Source organism: Chenopodium album, chromosome 3 (assembly GCF_948465745.1).
Source record: "Chenopodium album chromosome 3, dcCheAlbu1.1, whole genome shotgun sequence".
Taxonomy (NCBI): Eukaryota; Viridiplantae; Streptophyta; class Magnoliopsida; order Caryophyllales; family Amaranthaceae; genus Chenopodium; species Chenopodium album.
The window spans coordinates 2,509,212-2,533,031 of NC_137836.1; the positions used below are offsets into that span (position 1 = coordinate 2,509,212).

At 40.3% G+C, this 23,820-nt stretch overlaps 1 protein-coding gene across 1 annotated transcript; it reads left to right on the forward strand.

Annotated features, from left to right (window-relative positions):
• LOC145622536 (uncharacterized) lies at positions 1-23,820 on the forward strand. The gene is made up of 4 exons (XM_081676412.1): positions 1-332; positions 2,116-2,448; positions 23,152-23,497; positions 23,620-23,820. The coding sequence occupies exons 1-4, from the start codon at positions 94-96 to the stop codon at positions 23,818-23,820; spliced, it is 1,119 nt and encodes a 372-aa protein (XP_081532538.1). The 5' UTR covers positions 1-93.

Sequence of the window (23,820 nt, forward strand, 5' to 3'; positions counted from 1 at the left end):
TCAGCTTTATAAAATAACATACATCAAACTATTAAAAAAAAAAAACACTTAAAAATATTTTCTTTGATTTGTGCAAAACTTAGGCTAGTTGTTATGGATATTGGAAGCAATGGAGGGGTGCAAAAGAACAAGGAATGGGAAACAACTCGTGCCACCAAGACCGGGCGGCTCGAGCTTGTGTTAAGGGTGTTGGCCTTAATACTAACACTAGCAGCTGCCATTTTGTTAGGGTTGGACAAACAAACTAAGATTGTTCCTATTAAAGTTTTTCCTAATCTTCCGGCTCTCAATGTGCCTGTCATGGCTAAATTCAGTCATGTCTCTGCTTTTGTGTAAGATTTTTCTTACCCTTTGGTTTGTGCATGCATAATTACATGTATTATAGCTTTCAATTTTCATTAAATTACATAATTTCAAACGTTCATCAGTTTATTGAAGTGTGTTTAAAATCAAAATATCTAATTATGAAACTTATATAGTTATATATAAATAGAATTCTCTCCGTTTTAAAAGTGCAACATTTGACTATCACGAAAGATTAGCATTGTAGTTGAATTTGTTAAGATAATAAGACAGTGGGATTTGTGGGAAATTTAAAGTAAGAATGAATATCATAGGTAATGAGAAATATAATAAAATAGTGTACAAAATTACTGTCACTTATATAATTATTGCATTTAAAATAACGATCGAATTTGAAAAGCGTTGCACTAAAAAAAGTTGCTATATTTTTTTTGTACATTATTCATTATGTTGTCAATGACCATATTCAAACTGTTTATATTATAAACCATTATTTACAAGGCCATATCGATGAACTTAAGGCCTGTTCTCTTCAGCTTAATTTCAGTTCAGCTCCAATCAGCTCACTATAGTTTGGTTCCTAATTTCTTTCTCTCATAAACAAATTCAATTTAGTTTTATTCAGTTTCAAACAGTTCAGTTCAACTCAGCTAGTTTGGTAAATCAGAACAGACTCCTAATCTAACAGACCTTCTTATCGACTCTTATTAGACATGATTGATTATTTGGTTATAAGATGAACAAGATACACCGTTTTTTTTTTTTTTTTTTGACGGGGAACAAGATACACCATTAGCTACTTAATAAAGCAATTAATTTTAAATGTTTATTAAATCATTTAATATGAATATATGATTACTATATTTATTATTTTGTTTAAGCATTGCGTAACTAATCATTCTAAATCATTTTTGCAATGGTCTAATTATCTACCTTGGGCTTTTCTGTCATAAATATATTTAGGTGTGTTTGGTTCTTTGAACATAAATACGTTTAGGTGTGTATGGTCCATATCTCTTTTGGCCATTTAATTCTTTTATCTCTCCATTACAAGTCTTACAAATTCTTAAATGGACCTGGTTCACACTAATTTATTGTGGACCACTAACATTAGAGAAAGTATGGTTGTTTTATTAATAAAAAAAAAAAAGGTCACTATAATTAAAAAAAAGTCACTATATTGAAATAAAAATCATTTTGGTAATATATAGGCCTAAGTGGTTATTTTTGCAATGAAATATTTTATATATTGATCAATATGAATAATAAAGGCCACTATGTTAAAATTAGGGTAATAGCGTCGTATTTCAAGTTCACAATATTATTAAACATTGTAGTAGTTTTAATAAAGGTTACTAGGTTAAAAATAAGGTTACTATGATAAAAATAATGGTCATTATGTTCAATATAAAGTCAGTTGCGTGTGTATAGACCTCGGGTCCACAATAATATTATTATAGACCAGGTCCACGCAAGTCTTTTTGTACAAGTCTTGCCTCATTAGCTGCAAAATTATGATTAAATGATTAGTCAATCAAGTACACTCTCGGAGATATATCCAAATTCCAAAAACACACATTAATAAAAAGTGTGAGAAATATGAAGATCTCTATGAACGTTTTTTTTAAAAAAAATAAATTGTAATACAACACGCTTTAGTGTCCAATAATACACAAAACGTACAGTTTGGCATACAACATACTTCTTAAATAAGTAGTTGTAATAAACAATTTTTGTTTTATTTATTTATTTATTTTTATATACTCGTGATAGTTTAAATAAATGATCTTCAATACATGTTATTCACAATAGGTACTCTGTGGTGGCAAACTCCATCGCCAGTGTATTCGCGGCGGTATCACTAGCTCTTACATTAGGGAGCGGAAAAGGTGGTTCGCGCTTGATGATGATCTTAGTTTTGGATTTGATTATGGTGGCATTGTTGTTTTCAAGCATTGGAGGAACGAGTGCAGTCGGAGTTATCGGTATGAAAGGAAACACACATTTACAATGGAACAAAGTTTGTAATGTGTATGATAAGTTTTGCCACCAAGTTGCAGCTTCGGTTGTCCTCTCTTTATTAGGGGCAATAATACTTCTTTTGTTAGTAATTCTCACAGCTTCAAAGACCCAAAAGAGAGCCTTGTAATTTCACTAGTTTATTTTAATATTGAATAGAATTTCAATTCCGTTTTGCACTCTATCCTTGAACACATTTGTTTTGGTACGTCATGAATTCAAATATGGATAACGACAAGATCACTGTATGGGGAATATCTTTTAATTGTGTTTAAGTTTAGGTTTATAATTTTATTGCCATGTCTCTGCCTTTCGAAAATTCTACTATGGTCCCTTTTATTTGGACCACCACTATTCTTAATTATCATTGGTTGATTTTTTATTTATTTTTTTACCTTGGTCAAACCTTAAATTTGGTACTTTCCTTTTTTATTTTACAAAATATAATTACAAAATTTAGAAAAATCATTTTATTATATTTTCGAAATTTATTTATTAAAATCAGATTTTAATTAAATCAAAAAAATGATTAAATTCAAAAAATTCAAAATCAAAATCAGATTTTTTTTTTTTACCTTTGTTCATCATGTTCTTCATAGTTCATCAATGTTCTTCAACTTTTTTCATCCATGGAGAGATTAAACATGAACACATGATCTATGTCCATTATCATTCACTCGCGCATCGAAAGCGATTTACAATATGGCTCGATCTAAAAAGAAAATCCGAAATTTTAATTTACAAAAAATTTGGGATCGTTGCGATTTTGGGCAGCGATTGAAATCCCTAAATAATAGGTTTGGATTGTACAATATCAGTCAAAGTTTGCCAAAACGATGACTTTATGCATGTAATCGAAATCATAATTTTTAAGTTTTACGGTAATCGGGGTTTATCATGATTATCTGGAAAAAAAAAAAAACGCATCATTCTTTGGTCGAAACCTTGTTTGATCCAAAAAAAACACGGAAAACGAATTTAAAATCTTGTTTGTGTAAATGTTTAACCCAAAAAAGGATAGGACATTACCTGTTTTTAAAATTGTAATTATTAATAACATATGAAATTAGGTTGTTTTGGACATTACCAATTACTGATTTATAATCCACTAACATTTTGTTATGTTCTTTATTGGTACGGAGTAGTAAATATGAATGTGGTCTTCACTGGACAACCACGATATCATGTTAACCAGGTTTTGTATAAATGATAATTAATATATATTTACTATTGTAGTTTACTTTATGTATGCATATATTTCAATATTAGATTAAATACTTTTAGAGAGACTAACTAACAATTTTTTATTTTATTTTTTTTATTGTACTCCCTTGTTTGATCCCAAAAAACGTAGATTGAAATTTAAACCTTATTTAATTTACCGTGCATGGCACGAGCCTAAAGCTATTATCTTATTATACTCGTGTATTATTTGGTATATATATTTATAGCTTAACAAATATGATATATACACTCTAATAAAATATATATTCAAAATATATTTTAATCAATAATCTTATGATCATAACATATGAGTAAAAGTGAAGGAATTTACTTTTCGAGTCTTTTCATGAAACTTTGCTGCTGTCTATTATCATAACAAAATACAAGCTATTAGTCAGCCAAAGATTTTGCTAATCATATGCGTGAGTGTAACAACTGAATGCTAGGAATTAGTAGATCAGTTACACAAATATTGAAACTAAAAGCTTACAAAAAGGAGCCTAAATATATACTAGCTATAAATACAAAGATACAATATAAAATAGAATATATATTCAAAATATATTATTTAAGGCAAAATATAACATATTCTAACATTAAGTGTATTCATATCAAATCTAAGCAATACAAAGACGAAGATGTGCACTGCACGCATAAAAAAAAAATTAACATTTGAATATAATCTTTTCAAATTTAAACATATACTGATTTAAAAATCTTTTATACAATAATAATAAGATAAGAAATTAGGAAACTATCCTTATTATTATCATTGGGGAGGGTTGTTCGTGGGAGTGAACCGTGAAAGGGATGGTGTGGTGGTCTTCGCCGGTGGGGGAGGGGGGAAATGCGTCGCCCATTGATTAGGCCGGCTATGTTTCATATGTTATTATGTTAAGACCATGTGTTATTTTACAAAAACATTGGAGTTATTTCAAAAAATCCTTATTTTATGTTACAACTTACAACACACATGCTACTTTTTTAGTTTTGAATTGTGTTTGTTCGTTGCAATTTTTTTATACATACATTGTGGTATTTTTTTTTATTATATATTTTTGTTAATTTCTGTAGATATATATTGCTTATTTTAAGTTTAAATTTATGTTATTATTTCAATTCTGTTTAAAACTTAACTTTATGTTATTATATATTTTTGTTAATTTCTTTAGATATATATTGCTTATTTTGAGTTTTAATTTTATGTTATTATTTCAATTTTGTTTCTTTTGTTATCTTTATCTCTTTGTTATCTTATATAAACATTGTGTTATTTTGGATTGAAACCTTATATTATTTCGCTTATACCTTGTATTATTTTGTTTAAACATATTTTGCAGCAAGAAACATCTAAATAATTACCGAGAAAAATAGTGAAAGAATTAATGAAGGCTGCAAATAAAGTGAAGAAATAAAATCGAAATATTAGTTGTTTTGGGTGTTTTTGTCCCTCGGGAGAGTTACAACACGAAGACTGATCCGGGATGAGCTGTACCTGCAAAACAAACGGAGACACCTGTTGGGTGGTGCTCCGCCTCCAACGATCAAGTTAGTAACTTGAAAAGGAATAAAGAGTACGGAAATTTAGGTGGGTATCTGCTCGGATTCCAAGCTCAGGTGTTTCTCTGATGTAAGAGGATGCAGGTGTAATAAATGGTAAAACGTCCCCTCAAAATGAGGGACATCTCCCTATTTATAGGGTAATTGGGAATTGTGCCCCTGATTAGGTCACTGAACCCTAATCATTGGTGGGCTGCGCCGTTTTACGGCATTCTCGGGATTTGGGCCTGAAGGCCGCCTTTTCCCTTGATTTCTGGATTGACACGTGTCGAGCAGGGATTGGTCCATTTTGGACCAATTTGGGGCTGACACGTGTCACCCTCTGATTGGGCCACGTGGCAGGGTAAAATTACCCTAAACATTTGCCCCTCACAGATGTGACGTGGCACGCCACGTGGCATCTATGACACATGTCACACTCCGGCTGGCGGTAATTTTACCGTTACAGAGTAACCGTTCACCTTCCGGGTAAATTACGGTAATGCCCCCATATTTACCCTCTATATATAGCCGTTTTACCCTCATAATTTTGTACGTTTACAAAAATTTTCTAGAGAGAAAAACTTCGAGAGAGCAGAAGTCATCCGTTTGAGTCAGGCGCGAGCAAGAAACTTTGTTCTTCCGCAACCCAGCCGGACCCGCCTTCCTTCAGATATCAAATCCAAAGGTACCGTCTCTGTCTCTCTCAGCTCTTTTCTTTTTTCACCGCTTGTACATATTTCTTGCAATAAATGGATGCATCACCAACACACACGGCACAACCTAGGTTAGAGTCCAGCCGGTCACCAGGGACGGCTGAATCTAGGACTGGGAGTGCCGGCTCGGGGTGTTGGGACCACCCTTTGCCATGGATTCCGACCAGTTATGTGTTTGTGCAGGACACCATGGCTCAGACAATGCAGACGGCCACTGATCCAAATTACAGAGGCGAAGGCTCAGGCGGCCAAGCGCTTGAGGGAGAAACGTCTGGTCAGGGAGACCAGACGGCTCTGGAGAGATCCCCTCCGCGCGCCCCTTCAAACTCTGCTGACTCTTTCTTGGAAGAGTGCGACCAAGGCGGCGACGAGGCCGCCTCTGCCCCCATAGACCAAAGCGAGGGGGAGACGGAGAGCGACAGCTCCGCCTCTACCTCCGAGAGCAGCGATGACTTGCCCCCTCTTCCGGATAGCGAGGAGGAAGAAAGGAAAAAGTGGGGTGAGAAGGACGATCCCTTCAGCATCCACGTCTCCTCCAAGGACCGAATCCAGATGGGGGAGAGTTTAGAGAACTTCAAGAAAATGCACCCGCTTGGAGACGGGTATAAGATCCGGGTGCCGCCTGAGCTGGGCACCATCGCCTGGGGGGATGATCAAGAGAACGCCAACAGCTATTTTGGCTGTTACGAGGCGGCGTTCAAAGCTGGTCTTCGCTTCCCCCTTCACCAGGCGGTGAAGGCAATTTTAAGAGGCTATGGCCTTGGGCTCTGGCAACTTACCCCCAACTCCTGGACAAACATTCTGGGGTATGTTGCCGCCTGCGAGTTCCAAGGGCTTAACCCCGGCTGGGAGGCTTTTTCCAGCATGCACTACCTCAGTAGGAGCCCAGGCGGCTGGAGGACGTGGTACACTCTAACCACGCAGCCGCAATATATGATAACCTTGGACAAGGTCTCCAAGTTCGATGGCTGGAAACACAGGTTCTACCTGATGTCAGCCCCAACCAGACGGGAAAACTATGAATTCCGTCTGTACAATAAAAAGCCCGACTTGTTGGGCAGGAAGTGCGCTCTTCCCCGGATCCCAGAGGAAGACTTTGACAAAATAATCGAGGCAGACTTTTTCGGCCTCACAGACGCAACTCTGTCAATCGGGGAAACAATAAAAGTCCCAAAGAACTGGATTCCCAAGAGCGCCTGGTTCAGGGATTAATGTTTCTTAGCCGCCTGTGGGCTAGGACACATGTTTAATAAACGTATGCACCTGAGTTCATACCGTCTGTAGTATTTTTCTATCGGAATTGATTTATGATTTTGACCAATTTCTTTCTTTTTGCAGAAGAAGCACTAGACATGCTGCAGACGGAAAAAACTCCCAAGCGGTCTTCTGCAGCCATCCGCAAAGAGCTTGCGGAGAAAGCTGCGGCCGAGCTCAGGGCCAAGGTATTGAGCGCCTGACCCCTTCTTAAGTTTATTTTAAAAACTATCTTGTCCGGATACTAACCCTGACTTGTTTATTTTCACAGGGGGGAGAAGTTGGGAAATCATTTGAGAAAAGCCTCAAACGGGCTAGAGAGGAGGCCCCAACCGCTCTTAACAAGATAAAGAAGTCCGCCTCTGCGTCAACTCCTGGCGCCTCAGCAAGGGCTAAGACGATGCGGATATCGGGGCGACTCGAGAAGGTAGGCGGCAGCGTGTGCCTTGATCTTGTCAACCCCTTATCAGCAGCCGCGGGGTTCACCACGCCTGCAAGCGTTTCCCGCTTGGCCGGCTCTGAAGGTAAGAACCCTTTTGAATCCCCGCTTGAGTTGGGGTGGCCTTTACGGGTGAAATCCCACTCCCAACAGACGTCATCCTCAGACGGTCGGCAACAAATAGGTGCTGCCTTAGTTTCGCACTCATCATGTATTGATTGTGGTGCAGATCAATCTCCCCGCTGGCCAGACGTCCAGAAGCATGCCAAGGCCATGCTGGAGGCCGTCCGGAAGAGGGATAAGGACAATATCTCTGGGATAGAGACGTTAAACCTTGAACGCATTCTGTCCCTTCTGGCTGAGGTAAGAACCTTGTTAATTCAATATTACTTTTTTCCAAGTGTTTCACCCCGCCTGTAATTCTTATACCGCCTGCTTTTTGCAGGCCATGCTGCGGGTAGACGGGCTCAAACGTCCTTATTCCCGCAAACGGGAAGAGGTAAAAAGGGCCAAGAAGTCCGCCATAGACGCTGATAATATTGCTTTCCACTCAACTATCGTAAATGAACTTGAAACTAAAGCAATAATTATGACACAGGCGTCTAGAATCCAGCAGCTGGAGCTAGATCTGAAGGCGGCCGACCAGCGGGTAACGGATGCTGAGACGGCCAAGAAGGGGGCGGAGGAGGCCCAGAAGAAAGCAGACGAGAGCGCCAAACAGGCTGAAGAGGCGCTCAAGAAGACCTAGGCGGACCTTGGCAAACTGAAATCCAAGGTTGAGAGGCTGGAGAAGGATGTTGCTCAAGCTCAGAAAAACTTTGCAGCAACCCTAGAGGCGGAGCAAAACCGCCTTGTTGCTGAGAGTGATGCTGACAACGACGCCCGTATGAAGATTTCTTGGGCTGCCTTGTATCCAGACGCTGATTATAGCATCTGGGCAATGGCGCACAGCTATGCTGAGTACGTGGTGTACTTGAGAGAGCAAGGCGAGCCAGAGCCTGCCTCCTTTAAAGCCTGGCTCAGCAACAATGAGCCGTCCGTGCCTGAGCTTCCTGGTCCTGGTGAAGCGCAGGAAATTCCCTCAGACAATGAGGAGAAGGGAGAGGACCAGGAGGCTCCGTCTGCAGGCCAGAAGTGACCCTTCAGCGGCAGTATGTCAATCTTTGCTTTCCTTTAATTTTCTTTTTATTCAGCGGCTGTATGCCAAAACTTACTTTTTTCGGCCTGCGTGCCGAGTATCCTTGTATTTACCGGCTGTGGAGCCGGGTTAATTAACAATTACTTTCTCCCAGACGGGGTCCGGTTAACATTTGATCCATTGCAACCGTTTGGTTGAATGGACTTTTATGAAATGCACCGACTAAGTTGGTTTTGATCATTTTGCATTTGAATTTTTAATTTTTTATTTTTGCCTAACTTATGAAAAGCATGCGGCGATTTCTTGCCTAACTAGTCAATAGTCTGGCTGTCCTTGCTGGTTGATTGACTTGAAAACGTCTGATGCTGCAAAGAGCATGATATGTTTGTAAGTCAATCAATCACGGTAGTGATTTCCCCAAACCAAGTGCACAGCCGTACACCAACAGGCGTTTCAGTCACTACCCAGACGGCTTATGCCTGTCTTGGTAGAGATTTCATAGCCATTGAACTCTTTCCCCAATTGGGGTGAGGTGAAATTTTTGGAATAAATAACCTAAGTGAGAACTTCAGTCGGTGACCGACTGATGCCTATGGGCATCCGGTATTTAGGAACTTATTCGTTCTTCGTAGGTTATTTCGGTCAGACGGCTATGAGTTGACCAATTTGGTCGTTCAATTTTTGTCGTCTGCATGGATACGTAGAACCGACAGATAATCTGTTCTCTGCGACGATTGCACCCGGAGGGGTGTCGCCGGACGCCTTTGTCCATGTTGGGACAGGCGATTTTATAAAAAGAGCAACCATCTGGCCATTTTAGCCTCTGGTCTTGTTTGAGACCGGTTGTGTAGCCACTAAACGTTTTTGTGCTTAGTTTCTTAATCAGTGTTGAATTTAAACTAAGTATCGAACTTGGTTTTTTAAGCAAACGAGTCTGTCTGGGTATTACCCAGACGGACGGGCAAATACTTGATCATGCTAAGTATCAAACTTAGTTAGATAAATGGAGAGTCCGTCTGAGTATTACCCAGGCGGATAGTCAAGCAGTTGAATAAACAAAGTATCCAACTTAAATAAACAAGGGATCCGAGCATTACCCAGGCGGATAAACAAATGTAACCTTCACTAAGTATCAAACTTAGTTAGGTAGATGGGGAATCTGCCTGGATATTACCCGGATGGATAATCAAACAATAATTTTGCAAACAAAGTCTGAATCTTCATTAACTGACTCACTGTTTACAAAAAGTTTACATTCTCAGAAGTAGTACTTTTTTAGATTGTCTACATTCCAAGTTCTAGGCAGGCACCTGCCGTCTGGAGTTTCCAGGCGGTAGGTGCCGTCCCTTACTTCTTCATAGATCTGGTAGGGACCTTCCCAATTTGGTGTTAGCTTTTCCAACTCATTGGCCCTACCGGTTACCTCCATTTTTCGTAACACTAAGTCGTCAACTTTCAAAGGACGCTTGTGTACTTTTTTGTTGTAGGCTCTAGTCATTCTCAGACGGTAAATCTCATGACGCAAGGCGGCATTGCCCCGGCGCTCTGGGAGTGAGTCCAATGCCAGGCGTATTGCTTCCCAATTTGCCTCTTCATCATACAGCATGACTATGAGAGTCGGCTCGTAGTGTTCGATGGGCAAGACGGCCTCAGCACCGTAAACCATGAGAAATGGGGTTTCACCGGTTGCCCCTTTCGCTGTTGTCCGGATGGCCCATAGGACATGGATTAATTCTTCTGCCCATAAGCCACCGGCTCTTTCTATTTTCTTTTTAATGCCGTCTGAGATGAGTTTGTTAAAAGCTTCAACTTGGCCGTTTGCTTGGGGCCGGCCAACAGATGCAAAACAACTTGAGATCCCCTGATCTCCCAACCAAGTTTTTAGTTGAGGCGTCTCAAACTGAGGACCATTATCAAACACCATAGACATGGGTACCCCGTACCGGGTGATAACATTCTTCCAGATGAACGAAATGACGTCTGAGGTCTTGATGTTTTTAACCGCCTCAGCCTCAACCCACTTGGTGAAATAATCCACAGCCACTAAGATATAGCGCTTTCCGCCTGGAGCAGGCGTGTAGGGACCCAGAATGTCCATACCCCACTTTGCAAACGGGATTGGACTATGGATGGCCGTCAGATCAGTAGCCGGACGATGAATAAGTTTTCCAAACTTTTGGCACTTGTCACATTTTTTCACCAATTCCTTGGCGTCTGCCTCAAGAGTGGGCCAAAAGTAATGTCGTCTGGCTCTGACGGCTAGGGACCTGCCGCCTATGTGGGAGTCGCAGAATCCCGAGTGCAAGTTTTCGAGAACTTCTTTCCCTTTTTCTGGGGTGACACACTTCAACAAAGGCTTCAGAAACCCCGCCTTGAAGAGTTCTCCATTTTTCAACTCGAAGCTTGCAGCTCGCTTCTTCAGGACGGCTGCTTCCTGTGGCGAATCAGGAAGTGTGCCGTTTGAGAGATAAGCCCGGATGCCATACATCCAGGTAGAGCTTCGGTCCAAAACTCCAATGGGATCTTCATTGATGCTTCTCTTTTCCATAACTTCCCAAAAGACAGACCGAGGCGTATCATGGCAGGCGGAAGATGCCAGTTTTGACAACGCATCCGCCTGGTTATTTTCAGACCTAGGCACTTGGTTCAGCCGGATTTCCTCAAGTGCCCCGGCCTCCTCTTTGACTGCCTGAAGATATTTGATCATAGCCGGATGGGTAGCCTCATAACTTCCCTCATACTGGCTAACAACCAATTGAGAATCAGAGTAGGCGTCAATTTTCATGGCCCCCGCCGCCTTACACATACGCATGCCGGCTAGCAGGGCTTCATATTCCGCCTCATTGTTAGAGGCCTGAAACTTGAAGCGTAGTGCATACTCAAATCTGTCTCCTTCAGGAGACTCATAAATTACGCCTGCACCACAGCCGTTCTTTGTAGAGCTCCCGTCTACATACACTTTCCAAACCTGATCAAGATTATCCGGAGCCACCGGACGAGTCATTTCTACAATGAAGTCGGCAAACGCCTGACCCTTTACTACCTTTCTTGGTTCGTAAGTGATTTCAAGACTTTGCATTTCAATAGCCCATTTCAACATTCTCCCGGATGAGTCCAAGGTAGACATTGGCCGCTTGAGTGGCTGGTCCGTGTAGATCACCACCGGATGTGCCAAAAAGTAAGGCTTTAATTTTTTAAAAGCCATATACAAAGCAAGACCAAAATTTTCAACCATGGGGTACCGGAGTTCAGCATTTTTAAGAACATGGCTAATGAAGTAAACCGGGAGCTGCACGCCGTCTCGCTCAGCAAGGAGAACGGCACTGAGGGCATGGTCTGAGACGGCTAAGTACATGTACAACGTCTCCCTAGGCAAAGGACTGACCAACCTAGGCAGAGAGTGTAAATGCTCTTTCAGCCTCTGGAACGCCGTCTCAGCATCATCCCCCCCCATTCAAATTTGGTCTTCTTCCTGATTGCTTGGAAGAAGTAGAGGCATTTGTCGCCTGACCGGCTGAGGAATCTTCCCAAGGCGGCCAGGCAACCGGTGAGTCTCTAGACTTCCTTGACAGAACGGGGTGACTTCATGTCAATCACCGCCTGTATCTTCTCAGGGTTAGCCTCTATCCCCCTTTGATCAATCAGGAATCCGAGAAACTTCCCAGACTCAACACCAAAGACGCATTTCTTAGGATTTAACATAACCTTATGCCGCCTGAGTGTGGTGAAGGTTTCTCGGAGATCAGCAAGGTGATCCGCCTGCTGCTTGGATTTGACTATCATGTCATCAATGTACGCCTCCACATTCCTCCCAATCTGATTAACAAAGACCGTATTAATCATCCGTTGGAAAGTGGCAGGCGCATTTTTCAAGCCAAACGGCATCACAGTATAACAGAATAACCCCTGATCAGTGACGAAGGCCGTCTTCTCTTGATCTTTTTTCCACAGGGGTATCTGATGGAAGCCGGAATAGGCATCCATAAAACTCATCAAGGCGTGGCCGGCTGTAGAGTCGACCAGACTGTCGATCTTTGGAAGCGGATAACTGTCCTTTGGACACGCCTTGTTGAGGTCTGTGTAATCAACACACATGCGCCAGGTCCCATTCGGTTTCTTAACAAGGACCACATTGGCCACCCAGTCGGGAAAATTACAAGGCCGAATGAACCTGGCGTCTAGCAGCTTTTTGACTTCGGCAGCTACCGCCTGACTTCTTTCCTCGCCGTGGTTTCTTTTCTTTTGCCGGATGGGCTTCTTTTTGGGATCCACGGCGAGTTTGTGGACAGCAAGATCCGGGCTGACGCCTGGCATCTCTTCCACTTCAAAGGCAAAAATGTCTTTGAATTCTTTCAGCAGAAGGTGTAAGCTTGCACCCAAAGTAGCATGAGCAACCGTCCCAACCTTAACAGTACGTTCTGGACGGCTGTCATCCAGAACGAGATCAATGCATTCGCCAGCCGGTTGGGGACGGAGCTCATCTGACCGCTCACCGGTCAGTGATTGCTATTTTTTCTCCTTCTTTACCTCCACCAGCAGAGGTGCCTTTATTTTCTTACCGGCTGCTGGTGGGGCGGGAGCTGGGTCGGCATCCTTGACATTGTCAAGGTCTATTGGTTCCTGACCGCCTGGGGCCACGGTATCTCAAACGACTGAGAGATAGCACTCTCGGGCCGTCTTCTGATCCCCATTCAAGGAACCAACAGAGCCGTCATCCCTCTCATACTTGATGAGCATGAGGGAAGGGATGATTACCGCCTTGGCTACGTTGAGGGTTGTCCTGCTAAGAATGATGTTATAGGCGGTCAACTCCTCAACGACCAAGAATCTGACGACAATGTGTCGTCCCTGGCCTTTCTCCCCCAGCCGGATGGGTAAGTCAATTCTCCCGGCTGGGTAGACCATCCCACCCCCAAAACCAACCAAGGGGTGGTTGGCAACCTTACATTCAATGACCACCGGGTCATCATGCGGGCGCGGACGCTGCCCCTGTCCTTCTCAGTGATCAGGACATCTGGGAAGGAGGAGCTGGCTTCCGCCTGCTCATCATCATCTTTGTCCATCTTTCGAAGATGGCTCTTGGTGCCCCGGATGGTAGGGCCACCACATGAGAACCCGCCTGCTATAGTGTAGACCGGCTCCTTGTCGGTATCCGAACTACTAGCAGGCTGGGGGGTAGTCTTGGAGGACTGACCCTTGTTTTTCTTTTTTGCCCCGGCTGGAGACTTAGAAATGTAGGACTTCAACAACCCTTTGTCAGCCAGACGGTCCAACGCACGCTGAAGACTAAAGCAGTCGTTGGTGTCATGGCCAACTTCCTCATGGAACTGACAGAATTTATTCTTGTTCCGTGACTGGACAGAACTCTTTATAGGATTCGGCTTCTCAATGGACAGCCGGTCCTTTACCTCCATGAGGATGGAGTTGGAGTCTTTGTTAAACTCGTACTTGGGGACGTACGGTTTAAACTCTTTCTTTTTCTTCTGGGACGGCTGGTCAGAGTCACTAACCGCTCAGGCTTCTTTTCTCTTTTTGCTCTCTTCTTTCTTTTTTGTCGGCTGAGCAGGCCGGTTGTCTTTCTGCTTGTCAGACTTCTTAGAGTCCGACTGGCTACTAGGCGAGCAGAGGTCGGTAGCTTGAATATAGCTTTCCGCCTCCCTCAGGGCCGCCTGTAAGGTGAAAGCCCCTTTTCTGATGAGGTCGAACTTAAAGGTCGACCCGTCTCTCAGACCCTTAAAAAAGTCTGTAAAAGCTACCTCGTCAGACAGACCTTGACTCTTGAACCATCTTCGTGGTACTCTCCCCACAGACGGCGCCAAATGTTTTGGGTGTTTTTGTCCCTCGGGAGAGTTACAACACGAAGACTGATCCGGGATGAGCTGTACTTGCAAAACAAACGGAGACACCTGTTGGGTGGTGCTCCGCCTCCAACGATCAAGTTAGTAACTTGAAAAGGAATAAAGAGTACGGAAATTTAGGTGGGTATCTGCTCGGATTCCAAGCTCAGGTGTTTCTCTGATGTAAGAGGATGCAGGTGTAATAAATGGTAAAACGTCCCCTCAAAATGAGGGACATCTCCCTATTTATAGGGTAATTGGGAATTGTGCCCCTGATTAGGTCACTGAACCCTAATCATTGGTGGGCTGCGCCGTTTTACGGCATTCTCGGGATTTGGGCCTGAAGGCCGCCTTTTCCCTTGATTTCTGGATTGACACGTGTCGAGCAGGGATTGGTCCATTTTGGACCAATTTGGGGCTGACACGTGTCACCCTCTGATTGGGCCACGTGGTAGGGTGAAATTACCCTAAACAGTTGGTCTTCGGAAATTTTTTCTTCAAGACATTATCGCAACAAACGTTCAAGTACTGAAGCTCTTTTGTTCAGAGACGCGTGAACATTTCCATCAGAAGCTCTTTTGCTCCAGAGACGCGTGGGCATATCACCGAAGCTCTATTGTTCAGAGACGCGTGAACATTTCCATCAAGCTCTTTTGCTCCAGAGACGCGTGGGCATATCATTCAAAAGCTCTTTTGTTCAGAGACGCGTGGACAATCATTTTCAAGCTCTTTTGTTCAGAGGCGCGTGGACATTTTCTACAAGCTCTTTTGCTCAGAGACGCGTGGGCATCCTATTATCAAGCTCTTCGTTCAGAGACGCGTGGACACATCATTCAGAAGATCATATCAAAAAGAAGCTCTTTGTTCAGAGACGAGTGAACATCGAAACAGCAAGGTGGCGTTCCTTAGATTATGGAGAGTTGTCACAAACAGCTGAAGATTGTTTCAAGAGAAGCAATCTTCGATAGTATTCCCTTGGACGCGGAATATTATCAATGCGGATGAGGATTGTTTCGAGAGAAATAATCTTCGATAATGTTCCCTAGGATGTGGAATATTATCATTGCGGAGGAGGATAGTTTCAGGCGAAGCAATCTTCTAATTTGGAAGCAGTTACGGGCGTAGCGGTTTTCAAGCGGGATGACATTCTTTAGCTTGCAGGAGGTCATCAAAGCAAATCGGTTACTTTCGGAGACGTGTGCTCGACGGTGCAAGATACGCGTTTCTTAACTCTTTTATCTGTTTAACTAATGCTAGTTTTGCTGGTATCGGCGTTATAAGATTGATTTAGGATCGCAGAGCGTTCTGAATCATTCTCCGTCCCTATCGATACTTTGACTTTCGTTTTCGAAACTTGTGTTTCTCCAAACTCAATCAAAGTGGGGGCTTCTGTAGACACCCATTTGTGTCTCCCCAAAACCAAACCCGGTGATGAGTGCCTTTCACGTCGAATCATAATCGAATGAAACGAAGTGTGGAAAGGTTTAGTGTTGCGGAAAGTTTTATTTCTTTTCTCTTCTCCATGTTTTTGAAAACTTTATTTTAAGAAAACAGCCAATCCAGTTTGGTTGGTCCATGATATGGGTCCAATAGTGGTGTAGTTGGATGGGGCTTGCAAAGACCTTTCCAACGATATATTATAAGCCCAATTCCGATGAATATTGAGGAAGTTATGGCCAATTTACTAAACTGAGCCCGGTTTGAGCTTTAAGTACGGCCTAATGATCTAGGGGAGGGCCTAATATAATTTATCATTCCTAATACAATTAGGAATGGTTTTAGTCTTCTAGAACATTCTATAAGGTTCTTATCATTCCTAATTCAATTAGGACTCTTCAGAGTTTTAATCAAGATCAAATAGCATTTTCGATTGAAATTATATTATTTTATCTTCCAGTACGGGAAATTTATCAGATTTTCGAAAACGCGTGGGAAATCAGTTTGGCGTCCAACCCCAGGCCTTGGCGCCTGGAACCAGGATTGGCGCCAGGCGCTAGCCATTGGCGCCTGGCGCTAGCCACTGGTGCTGGTGCCAACTAGCCAGGGCTGGCGCCAATGTGTTTTTGCGATCTTCAGACTCTGTTTTGTTAAATTATCTTTTTTGGATGATTTTCTCTATAAATATCGTATCAAAAACTCCGTTTTCATTCATCAACAAGCATCAATTATCATCAACCCTCTTTATTCACAAATCATTCATCAATTCTTTTCATTCATTCATCTCATTCATCAATTTTCAATATATTAATTCTTTAGAATAAAAATTCTTTCTTGCTTTTTAATACAAAATTTCGCATTCGCAAGATCTAGAAACACCTAGCCATATTCGAAGTTGCCTTCGCCCTAGACGTGAAAGGTTTTAATTTCTGAGGGTTTGGTCCCAAATCTCTATTTCAATTATTTAATTTAATTGCTTTGATTATTATTTTCCTTGAAGTTACTAACGTGTGTATTTTGTTATTAAAAAGAGGTACGAGGCATCAAAGTAAGTACTTTAATTGATTAATTGATATTATGATGTAGATATCATGTTTATATTGTTATTATGATATTCCTAGTATCATGTCTAGGGTATTTTTAAATATGATTGCTATGATGCCTTTTATTCTCTTCCTAATATTTATGATTGTTAGTATCATGTTAGGGCTAAAGATTTGATTTTTATTGTTTAGTGACATGCTAGGGTTTGTTATTAATCTTGTTAGTATCATGCCTAGGATCTTGCTATGCTTTAACATGATTATGATTATGATTGATATTATTATTATTAATGATGTTGATTATTTATTATGTTGCTTGATATGTATTATATTTTATATTGTTATTGCTTGATCACCTTTATTGCACGTTTAAAGGGAATTTGTACTTGTAATCACGCTTAATAAGATAATTAATAATCTTGTTAGGGTTAATTTGATTATAATTCAAGTGATCGCCAATAATAGATTTGTTTGTGCATTAAATTCAACCAACATAGATTAAACAGGTTTAGGGTTAAACCTATTGATTGCATGTTAGTCAGAAAGCGCACATGAATACGAGCAGAATAAAGTAGAGGCCTATTATTAGGGCAGGTTTAATCTCTTTTAGGTTGGATTTGTACCATCATCCCCGAACCCTTATTTGGTTCATGACCTTATGGAGTTGACGATCTCTTGGATCGTTAAGGGGTGTAACCTTCACCTCGTGAACGGTTTACAAGTTCCTTAAAAACTTGTTGGCGACTCTTTTGCTCTATCTTCTTCCCTTTTGGACGCCACCGTACTTTAATGTATGATCACAGTGGGGTTCAAGCTAGTGGGATTTTAAAGGCTTGAAATTATTCCCTACAGTTTTTGGCGACTCCACTGGGGAGGATTTCTATTTTAATTCCTGAATTTTTTTCAGCAATGATCTAGAATGAGTGGATGAGACTCGAAAAGTTCTAAGTATTTCATGTGCGTAATTGTGATTAACATTATTGTCATATGCATAAAAAGGTTCTCATTGGAAAGACCATCCGTAATGATTCAAAAAATATAGGATTTTACACGTAGGAAATTTGAGAAATGTCTTTCACAACTAGGACTGAAATAACACCGCGCGAAACTGGAAAATTTTATCGAGCACAGAAAGCTGCTGAGGCATGTGGGAAGTAGCGTCAGGGGCCAGAGCTTGGCGCCACACTTTTAGCCGTAGCGCCAGACGCCAGTATTGGTGCCAGGCACTACAGTTAAAAGTTGGCGCCAGTCTCTGTTTGCTGGCGCCAATTTCCCCCAATACCGAGCCAGAAATATGCGTTCTAATTTCGACCGGTTTTTCGTATTGTTTGCTCGATCCTACTTCCTGATTGAATTTTTTCTCACTTTTCTGAAACCCATATGTGTTCTACATATGGACATAACCCTCTGGGAATTCATGCTCCATCTACCCGATTGAACGCTCCTGGCAACAAAGGGTACATCCGAGATGTTGAATTCACCAAACCATGGAAGCGAGTTTTTTTTTCTAAAACTCGCGGTGTCCCATCCACTCGCGCCAACCCTTCACGGTTAGGCTTCCGCGCGGTGCATCCGGACAATTAACCATGGACCCTATTTGACTAAACCATATCCCGAACTTTAGAGAACTAGAGCCATGGTTAGGTTGCAAACTCATTGCATCATATTGTGCCTACTTGACTAATTGTGCATTATTTGTTGTGCATATATATTCCATGTTCCTCTTAACCGTTTGTTGATTTGTGTTGAGACTAAAATTAATGACTTAAAGAACTTTTCCTAATTAATTAATTAATTAGTTGATTATTTAATTTGAGTCAATAAAGTCTAATTTTTCAATCGGAATTGACCTAGTACGACTTTAGGCATACCCCAGTTGACTAATAATACCGAAAACAGTCCCGGACCGAAGCTCCAATATTGGCGCCAAAGTCTGAGCTGTAGCGCCACATTATAGTGTGTAGCGCCAGACATTAACTAAATTGTCTGGCGCCAACCACCATAGTGTGACGCCAGTCCTGTCGCTTGGCCGACAGTTCGGATTATTGGTCGAGTCATCATCTAGGGTCTAATTAACCAGTTTGCTAATTAATTCGGTTAATTTTCGCTGTCAATAACACCTTGTCAAGTCATTAATCGAGTCTTGGTCACATAGTCTAGCCACATGGTCATGACACGAGTCTTAACGCACCATCTACACTCACTAGTCTTAGCACACACTTTGAGTATATGTCACCATGGCCATGTCTTAGGTTCATGCATGAGTCGATCTTTCCGTCATTTGAGTTGGGGTACATTCTACTCCTAATCCTTCATATCCCTCCATCACTTTTCTTCACATTCTATTCCAATTTTTCTTCACTTCTTCCATCCATGTGTGTTGAATCGAGTTTGAGTCATATGATTGACAAACGAAAAATGAGGGTAATGATGAAACAACACAAGACAAGAGGCGAGCTTCAACGACAAAATTTTGTGACCTCTTTTTCTATTTCTTTTTCATTTGACCCCTTCCCCAATAAGTCTAGCATAGGCACCTTTTATTTTCTTTTAGATTAATTTTGTAGATTTTTCCTTTTTCCCTTTTTAATAAAATGAGCATTTATTTCCTTGCATATGATCATTTCATTACATTGCATTTAAAAAGAAAAAAAAATAAAAAAAAGAAAAAAAAATCCATGTCGAATTAAGCACAAGGTATACCAATGATTTGAGGCACCCCTTGTAGCCACATCATATCTCCTTTCGCCCTTCAATTATACAATCCTTTCTTCATAAACCACTTTGAGCCTCGTCTAACGATAGACCCTTCTTTTTTCAACCTACATCTACCTAACCTTGGGATGGGATGGCGTGCAACTTATGCAATTCTAAAGAAAGCTTGAGCAAATTCAAAAGAAAGCAATAGCAAAAAATAAGCAATAATAAAAAACGAAAACAAGTGTACAAAAGGGCAAGTGTTCCAATGTCTTTGATATGAAAATATCTTCTATAAGAACACGTCTCAGATTGCGTCTCTTATCGAGTGCTCGGTACCGTGCCTGAGAAACATGAATGCCAAGTGAGTGATAGACCGCATGATTGGGATTGCCCACACTTATAAAAATAAAATAGATGCTAAAGCAAAAGATAAAAGAGAGCTAAAAAAGAATAAAATCTCAAGCATGAAAATACAAAGATTCAGAAGCAAGGTTGCACACCTTGGGGGCTTGTCCAGGGTCTTGAGTCTTTATCCCCTTCTTCTATAACCTTTAGCCTAACCGCGTTACAACCCTTAAAAGACCTTTTTGAGGTACACACACTTGTGCGAGGTTCGGCTAGAGCTACGTTCGGCCTGATTCCTAACGGATACGTAGGCAACCTCACATCGAGGTGCGGCCGTAATAAACATGCATTCATATTCACATTCACACACTTGCACCATGATCATATCAAGGGATCTCTTGTGCTCATCCCTATTCACTTAGAGCTAGACTTGGGGGCTTGATCCTTATATCATTAGCTTGCCTAGCCTAAGAGTCACCACCATTTGACTCTTTTCAATATATTTTTCCACACACTTAGCTCTTGCGGCCTAACTTTAGTGTCACTATCACACACATCACGCATACATGACCGAATATATTTCCCTTAGGAACCCTTTGTCATGAAATCTTAATACAACACTGAAGCATGCCTTGTCATATCAACATCACTCATCATTGCATCACGAAGTATGAAGTGCTTAGCCTCCGTGCCTAAGTTACCCAAATACTTTCATCATGGAGTCAACAGTTGAGATAGCCTAGGATGAATTAATCCTTGAAAGATAGTATCAAACAACATTTGACTAAGCTCATTCAACATGCATCTTCAAACTTTTGATTTTCTTTTTCACGTCTTTCTTTTTCGGGAGAAAGTCGGTACCCTCCACAAAATTGACGGAAAATTTTTGCTTTTTTGCATTTTTCGAGTCGCACGATCACATTACAATGCACACACGAGTCATGTACACATTGAGTCATGTCGTGCCATATCACTTTGATTTGAGTCTAATACATAATAACATTACTGCATAATAAAATAACAATACATGCAATATTAAATAATATAATAAACACTTGAAATAACATGAAGCAATAACAACATGGAGTACAAAGACCATTGTACTCAGAGCACAAAAGAAATTGTCATTAAAAGCAAATTCATATTAAAGTGAGGGTTATTAAAAAATAATCGAAAATTGGGATTATTTTGAGCGAATTGAGCAAAATTGGAATTATTCATGTCAATTTTTCCTATAACAATTAACTTTGAATCAAATAAAATAAATTTATTGATATAAATAAAAAAAAAACATTTAAATGCACTATTTTAATGACATACAAAACAAAATATAATTTAATGACAAATAACAATGTATTTTTGTATAATTAATTATGTGTACAATTTTGTTTTGTAAATCATTATTAAATTGTATACATATATGGTTTTTTTATGTTCATATAATTAATACATTAACTTTTAGATATTTTTATATACACAAATATTTAAATAACATCCGATTTACACTAAATTAGTGTAAATCAGGCTGGGCAACTTCATCAACTCTAAGCAATAGAGTCACCGCTGAAATCAGTCGCACCACCGTCGAAATCAGCCGCACCTCCGCCGCCACCACCGGAATCAGCCACACCATGTTGGGCGAACATAGTGAAGCAAACACCAGAATCAACCCCAGCACAACAACCTCAAACACCCACACGACTCTTCGAAACCTGTAAATCAAACAAAGGCATAACAGTTGCCATTGTTGATTAGTGAGGTTGATATCAGCAGGGTATGAAGTAGTACAAAAGGAATCAACTTGGTAGTATTCTTATATGTGTTGATTCAACAATCTCAATTGAGAAGTATGAATATAGCCAATCTCAATTTCGTTTTTCGCCCGAAATCGATTCAACAATCTCAATTGAGAAGTATGCAGATATATTCAACTCTAAGCCAATTGACATTTTAGAATTGGGTAGTATGAATATATGTGTTGATTCAACAATCTCAATTTGTATTTCTGACGAGAAGAGCGAAAAATTAAATTGAAAAATGTGATTATTTTTGACGAGAAGAGCGTAAAAATCAAATTGAGAAGTATGAATGTAAGATTAGTGATCAAGCATATTTATAGAACTAAAACTTTTGCATTTTGTGTTTATTTTTTTTATTTTGATAGTCTGTTTTTGTGAAAAAAAAGTCACTTTTGTGATAAAAAAAAGGGTAACTTTTATGAAAATATAGCTCACTTTTGTAAAAAAAATTGGTCACTTTTGTGAAAATATGGGTCACTTTTGTTAAAAAAAAAAAAAAAAAAAAAAAAAAAAAAAAAAAAAAAAGTCACTTTTGTAAGAAAAAAGGGTCACTTTTCGCAAAATGTTCGATGTACAATAAAATTATTGTAAACCAGGGGCATGCAAAAGTTTTTGTTTTATATAATATACACTTAATTTAATTAAGCTTGTATAATCATCAATACTATTATTGAAATTAAATTAATTACATATATAATATTGATATTATTTATACATAAACAAATTACTTAAAATTATTTATAAAATAACAAATTACGTATAACTATGTAAATATTATATTGCACATATTTATGTGTATTGATGCATAAATATGTGAACATCGCCTTAATTTCCTTTTCAATTCAGTTTAGCTTAATTCAGTCAATCAGAACAGACCCTAAATGTTTCAAAAAGAAAAAAAAAGAGTTAATAAAAAATCACCGATTGAACAATTTAAAAAATACACTCCTCAAAATCTTCCCCAAATCAACAACATTAAACCCCTAATTCATTCCTGATTTAGTGTAGTAATGTTGATTTATTAAGGTTTTTTCACTCTTTACATTTTCATAACTTTGATCATATCGGGAGCGATTCTAATTAGTGACAGTATATTTAAACACCTTCATATTCGACTTGTGGATCTGATACTGGCACCGGCACCGCCTCCGGCTCCAGCTCCTCTTGTTCCGGCTAGTACTTTTTAGTGCAAGAACGAACAGGTTGTCTACCCTCTTCTTCGTGCTTTTCTCTCTATGCTTCCCCCATGTTCGGCAACCACCATTATCTCTTACTTTGGTATGTCCTTAATCTTTACTTGCTTAATTTCTTGAATTTGCTTGGTTAATTTTTAACTCATTGTTTTCATTGTGATGTAGTGAACCAAAATGGCACGGCTTTCTTTTACCCTTTTGTGAGCTCCCGTCATTCCCCTCGCTGACTGAGCACAAGATTGAATTGCTTTGTTTAATACTTGAGGAACAGGAAAAACAACAATTCATCGGGACTTCTATTTTGTATCTTTCATTGGGCGTAGATGATTATATCTACATCTTTTTAGGGGAGGGGAAGTCCTCTGTGCTCGATGAGGCGTCCAACTCTGTACGTGATATGTATGGTGCTGGGGTCCAAAAGGTTGTGATCATGGGGTTTTACCCTCTTGGATGTTCTCTTATCAACGTCCTTAATGACTTTCTCGCTGGAAGAAATCCCAGAAGGACGAGGGTTTGTATCAATCAGATTAATCTGCTGATTATGCAGCATAATCGTCTCTTGAATGAGCATATTAGCAACTTGAATCTACGCTTCAGTTTGTGTTTTGTGATATTTACAAAGGCTTCCTGCAGATCCTGTCCAACCCGACTTCCTTCAGTTGGGACTTCTATAATCCTTCTGAGGTTGTCAATACTGTGCTAGCTGAGTCTGCTTGGTCCGGTCAGCCGTTGGTTGAAATTTGTCATCCATTGAGCATCCAAGCATTGCCATACTTAGAAAATGGAAAGCCCTCCTCTTCCCTTGATTCCTGTTTATCTGGAATGGATATGTAA